Consider the following 17,538-nt stretch of genomic DNA (forward strand, 5'->3'; position numbering starts at 1 on the left):
TCTGTTTTGTTCTGTTCATGTGCATTTTTAGGTATTGTAAGTGAACATACGATGCTTTTAGAGGAAGTATGTAGTCGTCCTGCTCCTACTGGTAACTCTGCCCCTGTGACTGGAGTCGAGATCATGAGAAAACTGTCCAAATCACACACACACAACGAATCTGCCCACAAGATCAAGGTTTGTGTGGATCTCTTTTGTTAGAATTGAAAGTGTGCAATAAATCTGCAAGCTGAATGCTTTTTTTTTTTTTTAGGGATCCCACCCTTACCAGTCCCTGAGCTACACGAGTGGAGATACAGCAGTTGATTCTCCCGCTCATGTCAGTCGGACAGGGCTGCAGTCCAATCACAGTCCTAGAAAAGAGTCGTTGCTAAGCTACCTAACAGGAAGCATCCACAGTCTGCACAACCTCCTGGAAGCCACGCCCCTTCGAGCAAACGAACAAATGGCAGCCAAGAGCAGCTCCCTGACACGTACAGGTACAGGATTTTTTCTTTCAGAGTTTATTGCTTTTGCAATCTAATATTAGATGAGGGAAAATGTGAACTGTAAAAAACGAATTTTCAACCAAATTAATTCCTACAAGCGAATTTAGGCTTAACAAATTTTAAATGGAATTTTCAACTTAAATTTATTTCATATAGTTTTTTTAATTGTTTATTTTTTAGTTTGTCTAATAGTTTGATTGTGTAATGTTTTATTTCAGCTTTATTTCTTTTAACAAAAACAATGTTTTTAATACTTAGTTTTATTGTACAGTAACAGTGCTATCACCAAATAACCAATATAATACAGATAATGTCAGACTTGCACTGCAGGAGGCTCCCTGAGCTATATCTCTTGACAGAATATGACTTGACTTGAATAAAGTCTTGAGCGTTGTGCTAACATCCCCCAGAACAGAGCATCATAGTGACTTCTGCACAGAAAGCACAACTCTCATTTTCTGCATGAAAAGTAAAAATCTAGTTCATTTTGAAATGTCTGTTGTTTTAGGCAATAGTGTGGGTGCAGATGTGTTAACAGAGCATCCTCTTCTGTCGGAGCCATTCTCCGTCAGCTTCTACAACTGGATGTCAAATGCTGTTGGCAACCGCACAGGCGGTAACGTCCAGGACTCACCTCTTAACCGCTCTCAACACAACAGCCTGCAGACCGGAGGTAAGCGATTAGTGTATTGACAGATAAATACTGTATAAACATGCAGCTGTATCTGTCCATGTAGCTGTAATTAGAGAATTATTTAACCGTGATTAGAATGTGTTCATTTGCGCTGAAAACCTTCACTAACTCTTAAACTCTTTGTTTTCAGGAGTCCTCCCCACCATTCCTTCTGCATCAGATTTTAACACTGTACTGTCCAGTGATCAGAATTCACTGGACACACACTCCCAGCACAGCACGAGTCAGGATGACCTGCTTGATCAAGATGAGACGAATCTCTGCCCTGCAGCGGTGCAGCTGGCCGACGCACAGGTGTGTGTTATCATTTATTTATGACCATGCATTTGTTATAGCCCCACTCTTATTGTGTTTGTGTGCCTGTCATGGGATTGTCTGTACAGGTTGTTTTCAAGCCTTTGTTGAGTCACATTGGTATCCAGCCCCAGGATGCTCCTCCACTCAGTTACAAGATGTATTTTGGGGAGCACCTGTCCTTCAGTGGAACTCTTGAGTGTCTGAGAGCAGACATTGTCGACTCTGACACCAGCAAAGAAAGGAAGAACAAACGAGCACACAGGTAACACAGATTTGCCAAGGTAGCTTTTGTTTACCTGTCTAGAGATATTCTAGAAGGAGTACTTTATTGATTTTATTAGATTTTTTTTTTTTTTTGCAAGTTTTATGTAAGGATGTACTCGGAAGTACACAATAATTAAATGAGTGCAGTGTGGTTATTAACTACAAATCATTTTTGCCTACTGATGTAAAGCTAAAATAATATTTAAGCATTAAAAAAATAATTAACAACAATTTAAACTTTTGTTGCCTTGGCCAAAGCTGAATAGAAGTATAAAAAAAACTAAAACCAATGAAAACGACAAAAGAAAACAAAATAAATGGATGAACAAAAATATTAAAATAAAAGTTAAATCCAAATCGGAATAAATTCTGTAGTAGTATATATAAATAATACAAAAAGAACTCTGATTGACTGTGATGTTTTTTTTCCTCATTACTTAATTAAATGAATATTTGTATATATATAGAATTTATATATAGAAATTTGGCAAATTTATTTACGGAGTACTCAAGCATTTAAAACTGTAAGATGTTATGTTTTTGTGTTCAGGCAGGGAATGGTGAACCTCCCTCCTCTTGATTTCAAGCCTGCTCTGATGATTGAGACATTCAGTTTGAACGCGGTCATCCTGGAGAAGTGCATGTCAACCCCTCCCTCTGCCAGCGCACTCTCTTTCCATGAGCTGAGTCGGAGACCCCAGGCCAGTGTGCACTGCCATTTTACCCTTGCTTGCCAAGCAATTCGCCAGCACGTGGATATGGCCCTGGTCCGCCTCATTCACCAGTTCAGCACGATGATCGATGACATCAAAGCCACGCAGACTGACATCAAGCTCAACCGCTACACTGCCGGCTCCTCTTCCCCAACGCCCACCAAGGCACGGCCGTATCGGGAATTCCGCTCTTCTGATTTCAGCCGTAGTTCTCGTGGGAGCCTGAATGGAGCTGCTCGACTGGGCACTCAGAAGGGCAAGCGCACCGTGGTCGGCCCGGGCCTAGACACGCTGACTAGGAATCGAGAGCCTCGTGGAAGGGGGACACTGGGTCGCTCGGAACGAAGGACGTCTAAAGTATCTCGGAAAGGTTCACGAGACGTGGCAGACCACATGACCATTCAGATGGATGACTCGGACTCCATCACAGTGTCAGAGCAAAGCGAGCCGTCGGCTGAGTGCTGGCAGAACATGTACAAACTTCTTAATTTCTACTCGCTCATATCAGACCCCACAGGCATCCTGGAGAAGAACCAGGATAATGCCCTCTCAGGTAGGATGTCTTGCCCCGTGTTTGTCTAGTAATTTGAAATATTACAAAAAAGGGAAATAATATGAAAATATATTACAAATATAATCAGAAAATAAAGCTTTTTTTTATTATTGTTTTGCATTGCAACATTATTTAAGGGAAAATTTGTGATGATTGATTAATTTGTCCAGATATCTTTCTTTTGATTTCAATTTTACATTATTCTCAAAAATGATTTTTATTTGATTTTCAGTACTTTACTATGGTTTAAAATCTGTTATTAATATTAAAGTATATCATTACAACAAAGTCACTACAATAGGTTATTGCACCAATACTTGTAAAGTATTTTTAATACATTATTGTTTTGAACATTATGGTAATTAAACTCATTGTGGTAATGAGACTCAATTGCAAAAATATTGTTCAATGTCCAGTGGTAATATTCACTGCTTTTGGCCCAATGTACCTGTTCACTTGCTCTTTAGAGGGTGGGCGGAGCCCTGCAGATCCTCCGTGTCATGTGGTGTTTGAATCTGAAGGCGAGACGCCCCCAAGTAGACTGGGTCGTAGGCGGAGCTTGGTAAGCTCTGAGCCCCAGCATGTGACGCTGATCGTGTTTGGCGTTGGCATGGTGAACCGCACGCATCTGGAAGCAGACATTGGAGGACTGACCATGGAGGCGGAGCTTAAGAAAATACATGGCAGTTTTACTCTAAAGGAGAAAATGAAGGGTAAATCAAACAGCATTTTTAAATAAATGTAACATTTAAAACACCTTATCCTATAAATTCCGTTCTTTTGATGCAGATATTCTCCATCAGAAAATGACTGAGACCTGTGCCTCGGCTCATATTGGATGTGTGAACATTGTGCTTCTGGAAGGAATCACACCAGACATACAGTCAGTAACTCATTTAACACCAGGCACTATCTACCACATATCAGCGTCCACTTTTATATAAATCCATTTACACTGAAGTTTCTAATTTCTCGCTCTTTTTTTTTTTTTTTTTAAATACATCCAATCCCACTTTTCAAACTTTCAAAACACTGTAAACCGTTGGTAGGTTGGTTTCCTGAAGAGTTTAGACACTTTGTCTCCATGGTGCCTTAATATTTTGATCGGTTTATTTGATCGGTCTGACTCTGACATATCAGCATACGCAGTAAACAATCACATGAACTACAATGCAAAAATTTCATATCCCTACACTACGATTCTAAAGTTTGCAGATTTTTAAAAAAGTTTTGAAAGGTCTCTTTCATTTATTTTAATTTATTTGATAAAAAAAAAAAAGTAAAAACAGTAGTACTGTGAAATATTATTACAATTAAAAATAACTTCTCTATTTTAATATATTATTATCATATTTTAAAGTTATTCTTGGTTCTGTTTTTTTTCTGGCGGTCTCTATCCACAAATATATTTTTAAGAGTACAGATTTATCATGGCTTATATGACAGTTTTGAAATGTTTTCTCTGTGGATAACTTTCCCTCTTCTACCTTCCTGCTCTCTCCTCTCCTCTCTTCTCTCTATCTCTCATCTTATTGTTGCTTTTCCTGCCTCTCTCACTGGCAGACTAGAGGATTTTCCAACCTCACCTACCAGCACAACCAAGCAGGAGTTCCTGTATGTCTGAGTTTCCTTAGTAACCTTGTCCAATCCTCCATGACCATTCATAACATCTTCATAATATTTGTATGTTGCAGTCCCTTCCATATGTCAAATATATGCTATATACTGTTCACTCTTACTAATTCAGATGCTCTACTGCTCCAAATCCCTCTCATAAAGATTCACAGCATTATATAGTGTCTCAGCAGTGGTTAGTGGATTCATAACATCCTCTTGGCACTAATTTTACTGTCATATTTACGTCATTTATGCATTATTTTACAGGGCTTTCCAGTACTAGAAAGGAAAAAAATGGCAGTCACGCAGTCTTTCACTAATGCATCTTTAGACGGGAAGAGACCATCTCACTAATTTAAATTTTGCTTTTATACATTCCTACGTTTAAATGAAGCTTGATCTGAAATCAGTCAAATCTGGCATGGAAAAAAATTATTTAATGACAAAGTAGTCTTTAAGAACAGAAAATATGTGAAGGCTTTTTTTTTCTCCACTGTTCTTCCAAAAGTAATAAGTAGGGAGTATTTCATAGACTCATAACTCCGAACCGAAATTAGATTGTAAAGTTCTGCTAGTGGTTATTAAGTTTATGCGATATTATGTGCCTCATACAAAACTCTGAATATCTTTTAAATACTTGATGCTTTCTAACCTGGCAAAAGTTGTCAGATCCAATGATTAGTTCCTCCTCAAAGGCGCTCATTGCAGCATTTTGGTACCTAAACACAATCTAGTTTCCCGGTGCACTCTGACTTTTGGAAATTGCAGTATCCATCAAGTAATCTGAATGCATCTTGTCATTTTGGCAAGCGTTCTCCAGTATTGTGTGGAGTACAGTCCATCGTCACACCATCAGGGTTTGAAACTCTCTTTTTCATTTTTTCTATTAATACATCTAGATCTCCTTGTAATTCCCTTGTTTCCAGTCACATGGACATTTTCACTTTTTCACATTCTGCCAGTATCTGTCTGTTCATATTTCAGAGACATTGTTCCGTGTTACTGCTCAATATTACATCCAGGCTGCGATTTCAAAATGAGTGTTTGTATTAAGTTTTATCTGTGTGTATTTGTGTGTTAGGACGGTGGTGAAATGTAACATCGCAAAGTCCCAGGCTTTATATAGCGCACAGCGTGGGCTGAAGACCAATAACGCCGCCGTATTAAAAGTGGGCGCAATCTTCATCAACATCCCGCAGCACCCTGCGACGCTGCACAGCATGATGGTCCGCAGCTCCCACCAGCTCTCCAAACAGATTTCAGACCTCATCCGTCAGCCTTCCAACATGTGAGGCAAACCTCTGCACTTTCTTTTCATATGTGTCTAAATTATTCTTTTTCTTTTGTTGCCGATATAAAATTCAGTTCTGTTTAAATCAGCCCGCCGCCCAGCCGTGAAGACACACCTACTCCACAGCCCTCTGAAGTGAGTGTCAATCAAACTCCAGTGGAGGCCAATGAGTTTCCTCAGCTGCCCGAAGGACTGGAGAAGAAGCCAATAGTGTTGAAATTCAGTGCTATGCTGGATGGGATCACTATTGGTGCAGCCCTGTTGCCCTCTCTCAAAGCTGAATACAAGATGGGTCGCATGAAGAGCCATGGCATGACAGGTACCCACAATTCCATTTGTACATTGGTTTATTTACTTCTCAGGGTGCAACAGATGCAACAATTACAAATGGTTAATGCTTTGGTGTCTCCCTCTCACAGGTGCTCAGACACGGTTCACTTTTGAACTACCCAATCATAAGCTGTGCTTCCAGTCGAAGGTTTCCCCTGTGGATGTGTCGGCCATGCCGCCCTCTGCCAGCCTGTCACTGCCTCCTGTCACCATGTCAGGACAGTACATCATACAGGAGCACGAGGGGCACAGCGACACCGCCTGGGCCCCAGGATACAGCAGCTATCTTCAGGGAAACTACTTGCGCTGTGTAGCTGAGGTGGGCCGTTGATGTAGCAATGAGAGATTGTACTAAATGCTGTGCTTGATTATTAGATTATCAAGTTTGTTCCAGCAGATGGATGGATTCAGTTGAAATACAATATAAATCATTGTATGTCATTTTTAGATTGGATCTTTCGAACACAACTTGACCACAGATTTGCTCAACCATCTAGTCTTCCTTCAGAAGGTCTTCATGAAGGAGGTCAATGAGGTCATCCAGAAGGTGTCAGGTACGTGTGAAGAACCGATAGCATAAATAGATGACTCTTTCAACTGTTTATATCTTTATTTGTTTTTGTTTTGTTTATTTTTATTTTAAATGTTATTTTTTTCATTAAAAAAAGTACATTGTTTTTAAAATGTATTTATTTGCCTTGTTTTGTTTTGCTATAATTTTTTTTTTATTTACTTGACTTTGCTTGATTTGACAGCAGCTGCGTGACATGTGTTTGTTTGTGTAGGAGGGGAACAGCCAATCCCACTGTGGAATGAACATGATGTGTCAACAGATGGTGACAAACCTAAAATCCTGCTTTATTCTATTAATCTGACATTTAAGGTTTGTATTTCCTTAATTTGTGCGTTTATTTATTTTGGCCAAACTTGCAGACCTTTTAGACTTCAATGTGATTTTGTTGTTGTTGTTGTTGTTGTTGTAGGGGATTCAAATGACAGCTACCACTCCTTCTATGAGGGCGGTGCGCTTTGAGACGGGCTGGATTGAGCTTGAACTGTCCAATCGGGTTCAGTGCAAGACTACTCCCACAGGAAGTAACTACCTGAAGCTTTTTGGGAAATGTCAAGTGGATCTCAACTTGGCTTTGGGGCAAATCGTCAAACATCAGGTAGCTACAGTCACAGAAACGGAAACAATGCTGGTATTCAATACTGTCATTATACTTTCTTGTTGATGAATGGGAAGGTTGTGCACACTATCAGTTGTTCACTGCTGTCATATGACACTGTCTCTTTCAGGTGTACGAGGAGGCTGGGTCAGATTTCCACCAGGTGGCGTATTTCCGGACTCGAATCGGTTTGCGCAATGCTCTGCAGGAGGAGATCAGTAGCAGCTCTGACAAAGAGGCTGTCCTGATCACACTCAACCGTCCTATCGTTTTTGCTCAGCCAGTAGCATTTGACAGAGGTCAGTCTACACCTAGCGTTTAGTTTTTTCATGTGTATCCATTGGTGGATTTTTTTATTTTTTATTTTTTGGTTTGTAATTGTGTATTTGTATGTCTGTTGTAGCTGTTTTGTTCTGGCTGAACTATAAGGCTGCCTATGATAACTGGAAGGAACAGCGCTTGGCTCTCAACTCGGACATTCATATGGCCACCAAAGAGGTGGTAGACAAACTGCCAGCCATACAGCAGACCAGCGTCCAGGCCTTCAGCACTCTCTTCCTGCAGCTCACTGTCAATGACCTGGGCATCTGCCTCCCGATCACCAGCACCACACAGGTGGACCCTCACTGCTACACAATCTATTTCCTATTCATTTTAAAGTTTAGATTCATTAGATTGGTGTGCACAGGCCTTTAACTGTATGCAATTCTGTCCGCTTGTTTTTCACCCTTCGTATATTGTTCACAATCTTTCCATTTCTGTGGGTCAGGTTGATTGATGTTAAATGTCTGTCCCTTCTTTCTGCTGTACACAGGCCAATCACAGTATTGATCTTGACACTGGCTCAGCACTGGTGTTAACCATCGAGAGTACATTAATCACAGCCTGCTCCTCTGAATCTCTGGTCAGCAAAGGCCATTTCAAGAACTTTTGCATTCGATTTGCTGAGGGGTTTGAGACAACTTGGGATGATTGGAAACCTGAGATCAGAGGCGACTTGGTCATGAATGCTTGTGAGTAACAATTAATGTCAAAGCGTAACAATTGTCTCTGTTTTTGACCCCATAACACTTCCCGGATTTTCCAGGTGTTGTCCCTGATGGCACGTATGAGGTTTGCTCCAGAACGACAGGCCAGGCCTCTGCAGGTGTGTGTTTGAAATGGCTTTGCATTTATTTGATCAAAAACACCGTAAAAACAGACAGTAGTAATAATATTCAAAAGAACTGTTTTCTATTTGAATATATTTTTAGATAAAGGCAAAGCTGAATATGTAGGCCGAGAATAAAAAATGACGATTATTTTGATTGCATCCTGACTTCATGGTTGAACGAAATCTTCCGATGCTCCAGAGAGCAGCAGTGCAGGAACGTGGACGCTGAATGTCTTGTGGAAGATGTGTGGCATCGATGTGCACATGGATCCCAACATCGGCAAGCGCCTGAATGCTCTGGGTAACACCCTCACCTCTCTGACTGGGGAAGAAGACAATGATGACATCACAGACTTCAACTCCGTCAACATGGCCAACCTATCAGACGAGGACGAGAGTGACGGCATGTCTCCCCCCGTACACATGGTCAGAGCTCATTTGCAAATAAATATCAGTGTAAAGTGATTCATTTACATTGTCTGCTTCTTTGGGTTCTTGTTTTTTTGTGCATTTATATTAATGTCATTTTTATGTTGAGAGCAGGAAATGTGAAGTGCCTTTGTAGTTGTTCTAGACGTCTGTGTACTCTGTGTGTGTGTTTGTGTTTGTTTTAAACCGGTTCATGTTTGCAGTGTCCTGAAGGGGATCTCAGTCCCAGACTTTCATTCAGGAGGCGGCTGGTGAACAGCATACTTGGCATTAGCCCCAGCCCCCCTCCCCTCTCACCTTCTGAGTGTCGTAATATTTCTCCATCATCCACAATCACTCGGCTAAAGTCGAGAAGTGTTCGCCTGTCGTCCACAGCCAATGCAGAACGAACTAGACATCCCAGACCCCTGTCCTGGGGCTGTGTATGTACTTCAGAGCTCCCGTTTTATTTTCAGTCCTTTCTGTTTCTGTCTCATCCTTTCTCTCCATCTTGTTCATGCTCTCAGGGTGGAAGTTGCTTTTAAGATCGCTCAGAACCTTCTTGAATTCTGCCTAGTACTGAAATATGTTGAGCGAGTTTCCTGCTGCTGCTTTTTAGTCTTGTCTGATGCCTCTCCATGAGAAATGAGTGGCCGGTGACATCTTATTTCCCGTTTCCAAAGGATGCATTTCTCATGGACAAGCTGTGTTCAGAAATCAGTTTTTTGGGGTGGTGTCATGATTTGTCTTTGTCTGACTTGTTGTAAAGATCCACACTTTTTTTGACTGTTCAGCAGTCAGTGTGATTTTGAAATCTTTATGCATGACTGTACCTAGGGCTGGGCGGAATGAACTGTTGAAATATGTGTGTTTTAAAATTAACTTGATTATTTTTATTATAAAATTAACAACAACAAAAAAATTATAGATTTTTATTGAAATAATTGAATTCGCTGCTAAATATACACTGGTGTTATTTTATTTATTTATTTATTTTATTTTTTTGAGAAATTAATTCTTTAATTCAGCAGAATTAATAAAAAGTGGCAGTACAGACATCTACATAGTGAAAAAAATCAAATAAATGCGGTTCACTTGAGGTGTCTTTCCATCAAAGAATCCTGAAAGTTTCCACAAAAATATTAAGCAGCCCAACACAAGTCAAGTGTAATGATAATAAGAAATGTTTTCTGGTATATTAGAATGATTTCTGAAGAATCTTGTGACACTGAAGACTGGATTAGAAATTCAGCTTTTCCATTACAGGAATAAATTACATAAAAGAAAACTGATTTTTTTAATTATAATAAAATTTCCCAATACCGTCTGTACTGTATTTTTAGTAAAAAAAAAACTTGAAGCCTTGAGTCTTCTTTCAGAAGCATAAAAAAATATTCTCAAGTCCAAATTTTTTAATGGCAGTGTTAATGTGTATATATATATATAAAAAATAAGAAGAAGAAGAGTTACTTGCACGCACAAAATAATAATTTTGAATTATTCAAACCATGATAAGAAAAGATCAGATTTTGTTATTCCGCCCACCCCTAAGTGTGTCTCGTATCTTAAGAGTATTATTTTGACTAATGTTCTTCTTACAGGAATCTGTTGACCTGCGCAGACAGGCGGTCATGAGCAATCAAATCATCGACGCTCGTGGACGCAAGTTCTCCAAGCGCTTGGTGGATATTAGAGAACTCAACGAGCAAGCCAAAGTCATTGACGATCTCAAGTAATCTCAACCTGACGTTTAATAATTAGTATACCTCAATCTGCTGTTTTCTGCCTGACAGAAATCCCTATAATTCTTGATTTCTCTCTCTCTCTCTCTCTCTCTCTCTAAGGAAACTGGGAGCAAGTGAAGGCACCATAAACCAGGAAATCCAGCGCTATCAACATTTAGAATCTGTCGCTGTCAATGATATCCGTCGGGATGTGCGCAAGAAACTGCGGCGCTCCAGCATGCGGGTGAGAGACTGGATTCAGTTCACTACATTGTAAGCGTGGTGGAAATTGAATGTTGCATAAATTGAGTTTGTGCTCCATTTAGGCAGCGTCTTTGAAAGATAAATGGGGTTTAGGCTACAAGCCAAGCTACAACAACAGCAGGTCAAAGAGCATTTCAACAACAGGCAGACCACCACTGAAGAGGTCGGATAGACCCAGGTACACACACACACACACACGCACTCACATGTATTCACAGATGGGTTAGTGCATGTCCGTTACACATCCATTGATTTTTTAATTTTTTGGTCTCACTAAAGGGATGACATGCCAGACATTAAAGTGGATGCAGCATCTCCAGCACCAAGAGTTACCTTCAACATCGACACGGTAGTGTGCATGCATACATCTGTGTGTAACTGAGTCTGTCTATTTGTTCATTCTAGTGTTCCATCTTCATGTTCATTGTTTATGTGTCAGTGAAGTTGTAAAGTTAAATAAAGCTTTCATTTTTTACATTAGCATTCAAGAAATTGGGGTCAGAAAGATTTTTTGTTTAATGAGGTTTCAGTTGAGAAAGGATGCATTAAATTGATCATAAGTGACATTTAATATATTACAAAAGATTATTTCAAATACATGCTTTTTTTCAACTTTATATTCATCAAAGATTATCACAAATATTATCAGTGTTTATACAAAAATATTAAACCGCACAACTGTTTCCAACATTTGATAATGTTTCTTGAACAGCAATATTAACTGTTTTTACTGTCATTTTTATTAAAAAATCTTACTGACCCCAAATTTTGAACAGCAGTGTACTTGGACAAATGCACACACACACACACATATATACACACACTCATTAGTTTTATGGTTTCACCTGCAAGTGCTTCACTCTTAAAGAACGCCATATATATGGTATCCACGTATTTTGCTGGACACATTTGTTCATGTACTGTATAGCTCAGTAAATCTGTTTGTGTTTAAGATGGAATCCCCAAATCCAATCCCAAGTCCAGCCGACTCAGTTTTTAAGGTACCGGAGAAAAACGGGCCATATCAAATCTTAAAATCACCTCTGAATCTCCGTGCATGAAATCACATTGTGGTGTGAAATCACTAAATCTAAATCTAAATCTGCTGTTCCAAATCCAATCAGAAATGATCAGCCTTTTTGGATCTCAGGCTGAAGAATGGTGTTATTTTCTTTTCATCCTTCTATGCACACATTCACTAACACACTCTCGCTCCATTTGTAAGTCTGCTCTTGTGCTGTGCTTGTTTAACTAATCAACTCTTCTTTCTTCAGCATGTCTGGATCTTTGTCATTTGCGTTGCTCATGATGACTTGTCATCTGTCCATCTCTTCATCTTTTTCTTTTCTCATCCCTCTCTCCTCTGCTGGGTCTTAGTGGAAAGCATGAATTGGGAAAAGGAAATCTTTCTTAAAAGTGCCAACTGGTTATAAGCTATCAGCCAACAGATACAGTTTGAATTGGCAGTGAGTCAAAAAAAAAGTTCAGTTTAGGTTTTGAGTACATCAACAGAGCAATAGAATGATGGATGGATAAGATAAACTAACGTTCAAGTAAGTGTCCGGTGGAAATATTACGGCAATCTTCCACTCTGCGATCTCAGCAGACGCCCAGTTGAGGACATCATTTGTAAACATTAGACAGTTGGATAGAAGGACTTCTATTTTAGTTGCAATCCTGATGAGAACCAATCAAATAGACCCAAAATAATAGCTTAGTGTCTGTTGAGCTTTAAGCCATGCCAGGGTTATATTTCACCACAAAATCACAAAATAGAAATCACATTTTACTTCAATAATGTAAATGCTTTGTTTATTTATTTGCATTGGAACAGTATTTTTAAGTACATTAAGTAATTAAGTAAGAATTGTGGCAATAAGAATCCTCATTGAATGTAATGGTAATTACAAGAGTTAAATCTCCAGATACATGATGACAGTGATGCATCAATATTCAAATTCCGTTCAATACTAATAAACATTAATTATTTTGATGGCTGATAAATATCTGATTGTTAAAATTCTGTAAGATTTTGCTTACAAAAAATAGAATTTACCTAAAAAAAATTAATTTAAACGCTATGTTTTAAATGCTATAAGTGTATTTAAGCATCATAACATTAACAAAAAATTTTAAAGTAAAAAACATATAAGTCGCACTGGACTATAAGTCACATTTATTTAGAACCAAGAGAAAACATTACCGTCTACAGCCCTATTGGTTAATTTTTCTTGGTTAATTTCTCTCGGTGCATGTCAAATTAATTTTGAGAAATAAGTCACACCTGAATATAAGTCGCAGGACCAGCCAAACTATGAAAAAAAAGTGCGTCTTATAGTCCAGAAAATACGGTAATCATCTCATACTGGATTAAATAATGATGAATTTTAAGTCACTAATATCATGGATGTTAAAATATGCTGCTTTTGTTCCCTTTTTTGTTTTGATTTTGTGGTGACTTGTGACCTGGATATGTTTTTGTAAGATGCAGTCATGTAGGGCGAAGAATCATGAGTCCTTTAGGAGAGATAAATGGATGAATATATGGATAGATGCATAGACAGATTTTCTGACGGTTGGCTTTCACTGATTGTTGAAGTTCCCGGAGGAGACAGAGTTGGACCTGTTGTCTGTCGCCATTGATGATCCTGCCCATTACCCATCATGCTCAGTGTTCAGTGCCCCTGGCACACCCGCAGACTTTTCACCAACCATTCCCTTCCAGCCTGATGACACCCGCGGTGATGACCTCTCCTCGACTTCTTCAGAGGAATCGGACAAAGATGAGGAGTTTGAGAGGGACAGACAGCACAACTCTTATCGAAGACCAGGGTGCGCCAAACACACAGCACACGTAAACACTCCACAAACACAGTTACACTCACTAAACTGACAGTCTTTGTTTGTTTCTCAGGGGCTCTCAGAGAAAGTCATCTGCACTGTCTGCATTATTCAGTGAGCGCTGGCCGGCCACGCCCCCTCAGTGTGGAGGATTAGCCCCGCCCACCGAGCGGAACATTGACTTTGAGCTGGACGTGCGCGTTGAGATCGACAGCGGCAAGTGTGTGCTGTACCCCAGCACCCAACAGCCCGAGCATGAAGATCTCACAGTGAGAAGGTGAAGAGACACACTGTCTCATGTTGACTTCAGTTAACAGAGCACTGCAGTCATGAGTTAGCATCACCCTGGTTTCCTTGACAAAACCCAACAGGATTTTTCCATTGGCTTTTGGATTACTACAGAAAAGAAGCTCAAACGTTAATGATTCTTGCACATTGTGTTCATTTATGATAGATTCTTTGCAACTGAACACAACTTTTCAGAATTTGGAAGCCTAAATACAATCGTCAGAAGTAAAAAGTCAAACTATACTATGGTCTCATGACTATAACAATGCCACTATTAAGCTTCCGGCAGCTCTTTATGAGTTTGAAAGTTTTCCTGAACGTTTGAGTTAGAATGGTGTGCTTAAGCATGATTATGAACAGAATGAGGCTGTAAAATCAGACTAGTGATTAGATGAGTTTTCCTGTTTGGTGTGATAACATAACGGCCTCATTTAGTCCAGTTTTTCAAGACAAGTAAATGCATAAAAAAAATCATAACTGATACTGGTCTATTTTAGGACATAGAACAAAACATTTAGAATATCTTCTACTTGTATTAGCCAAAGACCTTATTTCAACCATTTTACCAAAAACCCCACTGACTTCACAACGATGGAAGCGGAAGTACTAAAAAAATATTTTCTGTGTTTTGGTCTTTAAAAATAAAAAAAAACATAATCCCAAACAACAGATGTAGAAATTTTGATCAGGGCTGCAGTGTTCCTGTAAAATGTCCTTCTCCCTCTCATTCTGTTGTTTAGGAGTTGTGAGCGGAGTTCGAGGAGTCTGGATCAGGAATCTCCTCCTAAGAAGCGAAAACAGCAGCACAGTTTTGCCTCCAGCTCCCATCTGCAGAACGCCAAGCGAGTGCCCACTTCTCTGCAGAGCAAGAGCAGTGACATTGAGACCACGGTCTTCTACATCCCTGGAGTGGATGTCAAGGTCTGCTGTGGCTCTTTTGACATGCTTGGCACAACTAATTGTATTTTTTTGTGGTTCAAGTAAAGACAGGTTTTTTTGTTCATCTGAGACTTACATTTTGAGATTTTTTGAATTTAAGATAATGTCATATCAGCACTGCTTTTGATGTGTAAAAACCCACCCCCAAAACACTCATAGGTCTATAGACCTATTTAAATGCATTTGATTTGTACTTGCATTCATGCAACTGGCATGTCTGATAGTTTATAATGTTCAACCTAGAAAAAACAAGTTACAGTACAAACCCAAATGAATTCATTGATTCACTCTTTTCATGATTAGTTAACTGTGGCAGTCATCTTTCCTCTCGGTCTCTTTACAGCTACATTACAATTCTAAAATGCTGAAGACGGAGTCACCAAATGCCTCTCGTGGATCCTCGCTTCCCAGAACCCTTTCCAAAGAGTCCAAGCTGTATGGTATGAGAGACGTACCCACACCACCAGCCTCAGGCCCTGGCAAGACTAACACACTCCTCTCCCCCCCTCCCCCTCCCCTCCCTTCAGGTACACACTCTTTTCCTGTCTCGTCATCTTCCGCTGGCTTCCTGCATGTGCTCAGCCCACAGCTCTGAGCTCCTGTAGCGCATGGCTATCTAGGATTAGTGTTCACAGTTGCCTCTGCAGGATCTTTTTGCTGCTATGGTTTCGTGTGTTTACTGCTGAGTTGCTGATGTGCTTGGGTTAAGACAAGCTTCCATTAGGAGTTGTTTTTATAATAATATTGTTTTTTTTTTTCTGTTTGTCATTTTACCATTTACATGAATCTTGCTGACACCAGTTCAAACTTGAAAAGAATATACACTACTTTTTGAAAGTTAAGGGTTGGTTGGTGAAAAAGAAAGTAAAAAGATACCAATATTGTTAAATATTATAATTTAAAATGTTTTCTATTTAAAAATATTTGAAAGATTATTTAATTCCTGTGATGCAAAGTTAAATTTTCAGCAGTCATCACTCTTTTTAGTGTCACATGATCCTTCTGAAATCTTTCTAATATTCTGATTGGATGCTCAAGAAACGTTTCTTCTCATTGATTTTGAAAGCTGTCGTGCTGCTCAGATTTTTCATTAGAATGGTTACTTTTTTTCTAGGATTCTTTGATGAATAGAAGGTAAAAGAGCGAAGAGTTTATTTGAAATAGAAATCTGTAATAAAAAAATTCTTACCAACCCCAGACTTTTGAACAATAATAAATAATGCATAAAATACAATATTGTATATCAAATATCAGTAAGTAGCTTTGGATAAAATCTCCTAAATGAATAAATGTAATTAAATGCATATCACTCAGAATCTCAGTAATAGTTTCATGGAGTAGTTCACTGAAAAATGAACAAAATTTTACTCTGCTATGTGTTGTTTCTTTGAAACACAAAATTTGAAATTCTCTTTTCCGTATGATATAAGTGGATTTAAACTGCAAACTATAAATAGTTCTGGACACTACTATTCATTTAATGCATTTTTTCTATGACATTTCATTGCACCTTATGCTTGTTAAACAATTTCTGGGGGGTTTGGCTGTGCTATTGTACATCATGCATACTGCATGCATGCTAGAGGTGCATTAGATGCCTTTCGATTGCATCCTAAGCAGGAATCTTTTGCTTTCAATGCATGATCATTTGTCAAAAGAAAAGGATTGTTTTCAACTTTGTGTGTGTTTGTGTGTTTGCACGAACAGCTAAAGGTAAGGCAAGTGTGGGGGTGAAGATGGCCAAGCTGTATGCATGGGTAGCTCTGCAGACACTGCCAGAGGAAATGGTCATCAGTCCTTGTCTGCTGGACTTCTTGGAGAAAGCGCTGGAAACCATTCCTATCACACCAGTCGACAGAAACTACACAAGTCAGTGCGCTTTCCAAGTTAACATTTTTCACTTAGTATATTAAAATAACAAAACACAATTCTGTGAGGTGTTTGTGTATACTTTATGCTTATAGTAATGTGTGTTTGTGTAGCCCTGAATGTTCCCGAGGAGGATGTAGGTCATTTCGATTCCGTGGAGCCTCTGGAGGAGTCTCAGGTGTCTCTTGTGTCTTCTGCTGCGTCTCCGTACTCCTCCTTCCCTGTGGATGTGGTGGTTTATGTCAGGGTGCAGGTAGACCCACGTTCCTACAAGCAAAATTCAATAGTAACTTTCTCAGAGTGGCTGGATAATTTCATTGTGTTTGTTTCTCAGCCATCTCAAATCCGGTTCAGCTGTCTGCCCATGTCTCGAGTAGAGTGCATGCTGAAGCTTCCCTCTCTGGACCTGGTTTTCTCCTCCAATAGGGGTGAGCTTGAGCCCACCGCCCCCACCTGTCCGCCTGAGGGCCCTCAGACTCCTTCCTCCACACCTCCATCGGTACACAATGCCAACCGAGTGCCTGGAAGCAAAGGTATGAATGTACTGTACTGAAAATCTCTCTTATGTCATTTTAAAATAAACTACCATTCGAAATGTTGCGGTCAGTAAGTGGTATTTCTTTTAGTTCGTATTCA

The 17,538-nt window shown here is 39.5% G+C and overlaps 1 protein-coding gene across 8 annotated transcripts in view; it reads left to right on the plus strand.

Moving 5' to 3' along the window:
- Positions 1-17,538, plus strand: part of LOC128026353 (transmembrane protein KIAA1109 homolog) — a 60,383-nt gene that overhangs the window by 33,710 nt on the left and 9,135 nt on the right. The window contains exons 41-73 of one of the 8 annotated variants that reach the window (XM_052613396.1): positions 32-177; positions 254-479; positions 997-1,161; positions 1,313-1,476; positions 1,566-1,741; positions 2,294-3,009; positions 3,477-3,722; positions 3,799-3,892; positions 4,573-4,623; positions 5,708-5,914; positions 6,007-6,236; positions 6,337-6,566; positions 6,696-6,801; positions 7,033-7,130; positions 7,231-7,416; positions 7,547-7,715; positions 7,820-8,031; positions 8,231-8,429; positions 8,504-8,563; positions 8,769-8,995; positions 9,202-9,420; positions 10,579-10,709; positions 10,822-10,945; positions 11,028-11,143; positions 11,245-11,314; positions 11,919-11,966; positions 13,565-13,797; positions 13,880-14,083; positions 14,835-15,015; positions 15,377-15,560; positions 16,741-16,902; positions 17,016-17,155; positions 17,237-17,435. In XM_052613396.1, the coding sequence (XP_052469356.1) occupies positions 32-177; positions 254-479; positions 997-1,161; positions 1,313-1,476; positions 1,566-1,741; positions 2,294-3,009; positions 3,477-3,722; positions 3,799-3,892; positions 4,573-4,623; positions 5,708-5,914; positions 6,007-6,236; positions 6,337-6,566; positions 6,696-6,801; positions 7,033-7,130; positions 7,231-7,416; positions 7,547-7,715; positions 7,820-8,031; positions 8,231-8,429; positions 8,504-8,563; positions 8,769-8,995; positions 9,202-9,420; positions 10,579-10,709; positions 10,822-10,945; positions 11,028-11,143; positions 11,245-11,314; positions 11,919-11,966; positions 13,565-13,797; positions 13,880-14,083; positions 14,835-15,015; positions 15,377-15,560; positions 16,741-16,902; positions 17,016-17,155; positions 17,237-17,435 (5,919 nt within the window). The remainder of the gene's footprint in view (positions 1-31; positions 178-253; positions 480-996; positions 1,162-1,312; positions 1,477-1,565; positions 1,742-2,293; positions 3,010-3,476; positions 3,723-3,798; positions 3,893-4,572; positions 4,624-5,707; positions 5,915-6,006; positions 6,237-6,336; positions 6,567-6,695; positions 6,802-7,032; positions 7,131-7,230; positions 7,417-7,546; positions 7,716-7,819; positions 8,032-8,230; positions 8,430-8,503; positions 8,564-8,768; positions 8,996-9,201; positions 9,421-10,578; positions 10,710-10,821; positions 10,946-11,027; positions 11,144-11,244; positions 11,315-11,918; positions 11,967-13,564; positions 13,798-13,879; positions 14,084-14,834; positions 15,016-15,376; positions 15,561-16,740; positions 16,903-17,015; positions 17,156-17,236; positions 17,436-17,538) is intronic. The other 7 variants (XM_052613399.1, XM_052613402.1, XM_052613404.1 and 4 more) reach the window with 7 other exon arrangements.

Source organism: Carassius gibelio, chromosome A13, assembly GCF_023724105.1.
Source record: "Carassius gibelio isolate Cgi1373 ecotype wild population from Czech Republic chromosome A13, carGib1.2-hapl.c, whole genome shotgun sequence".
Classification (NCBI taxonomy): Eukaryota; Metazoa; Chordata; class Actinopteri; order Cypriniformes; family Cyprinidae; genus Carassius; species Carassius gibelio.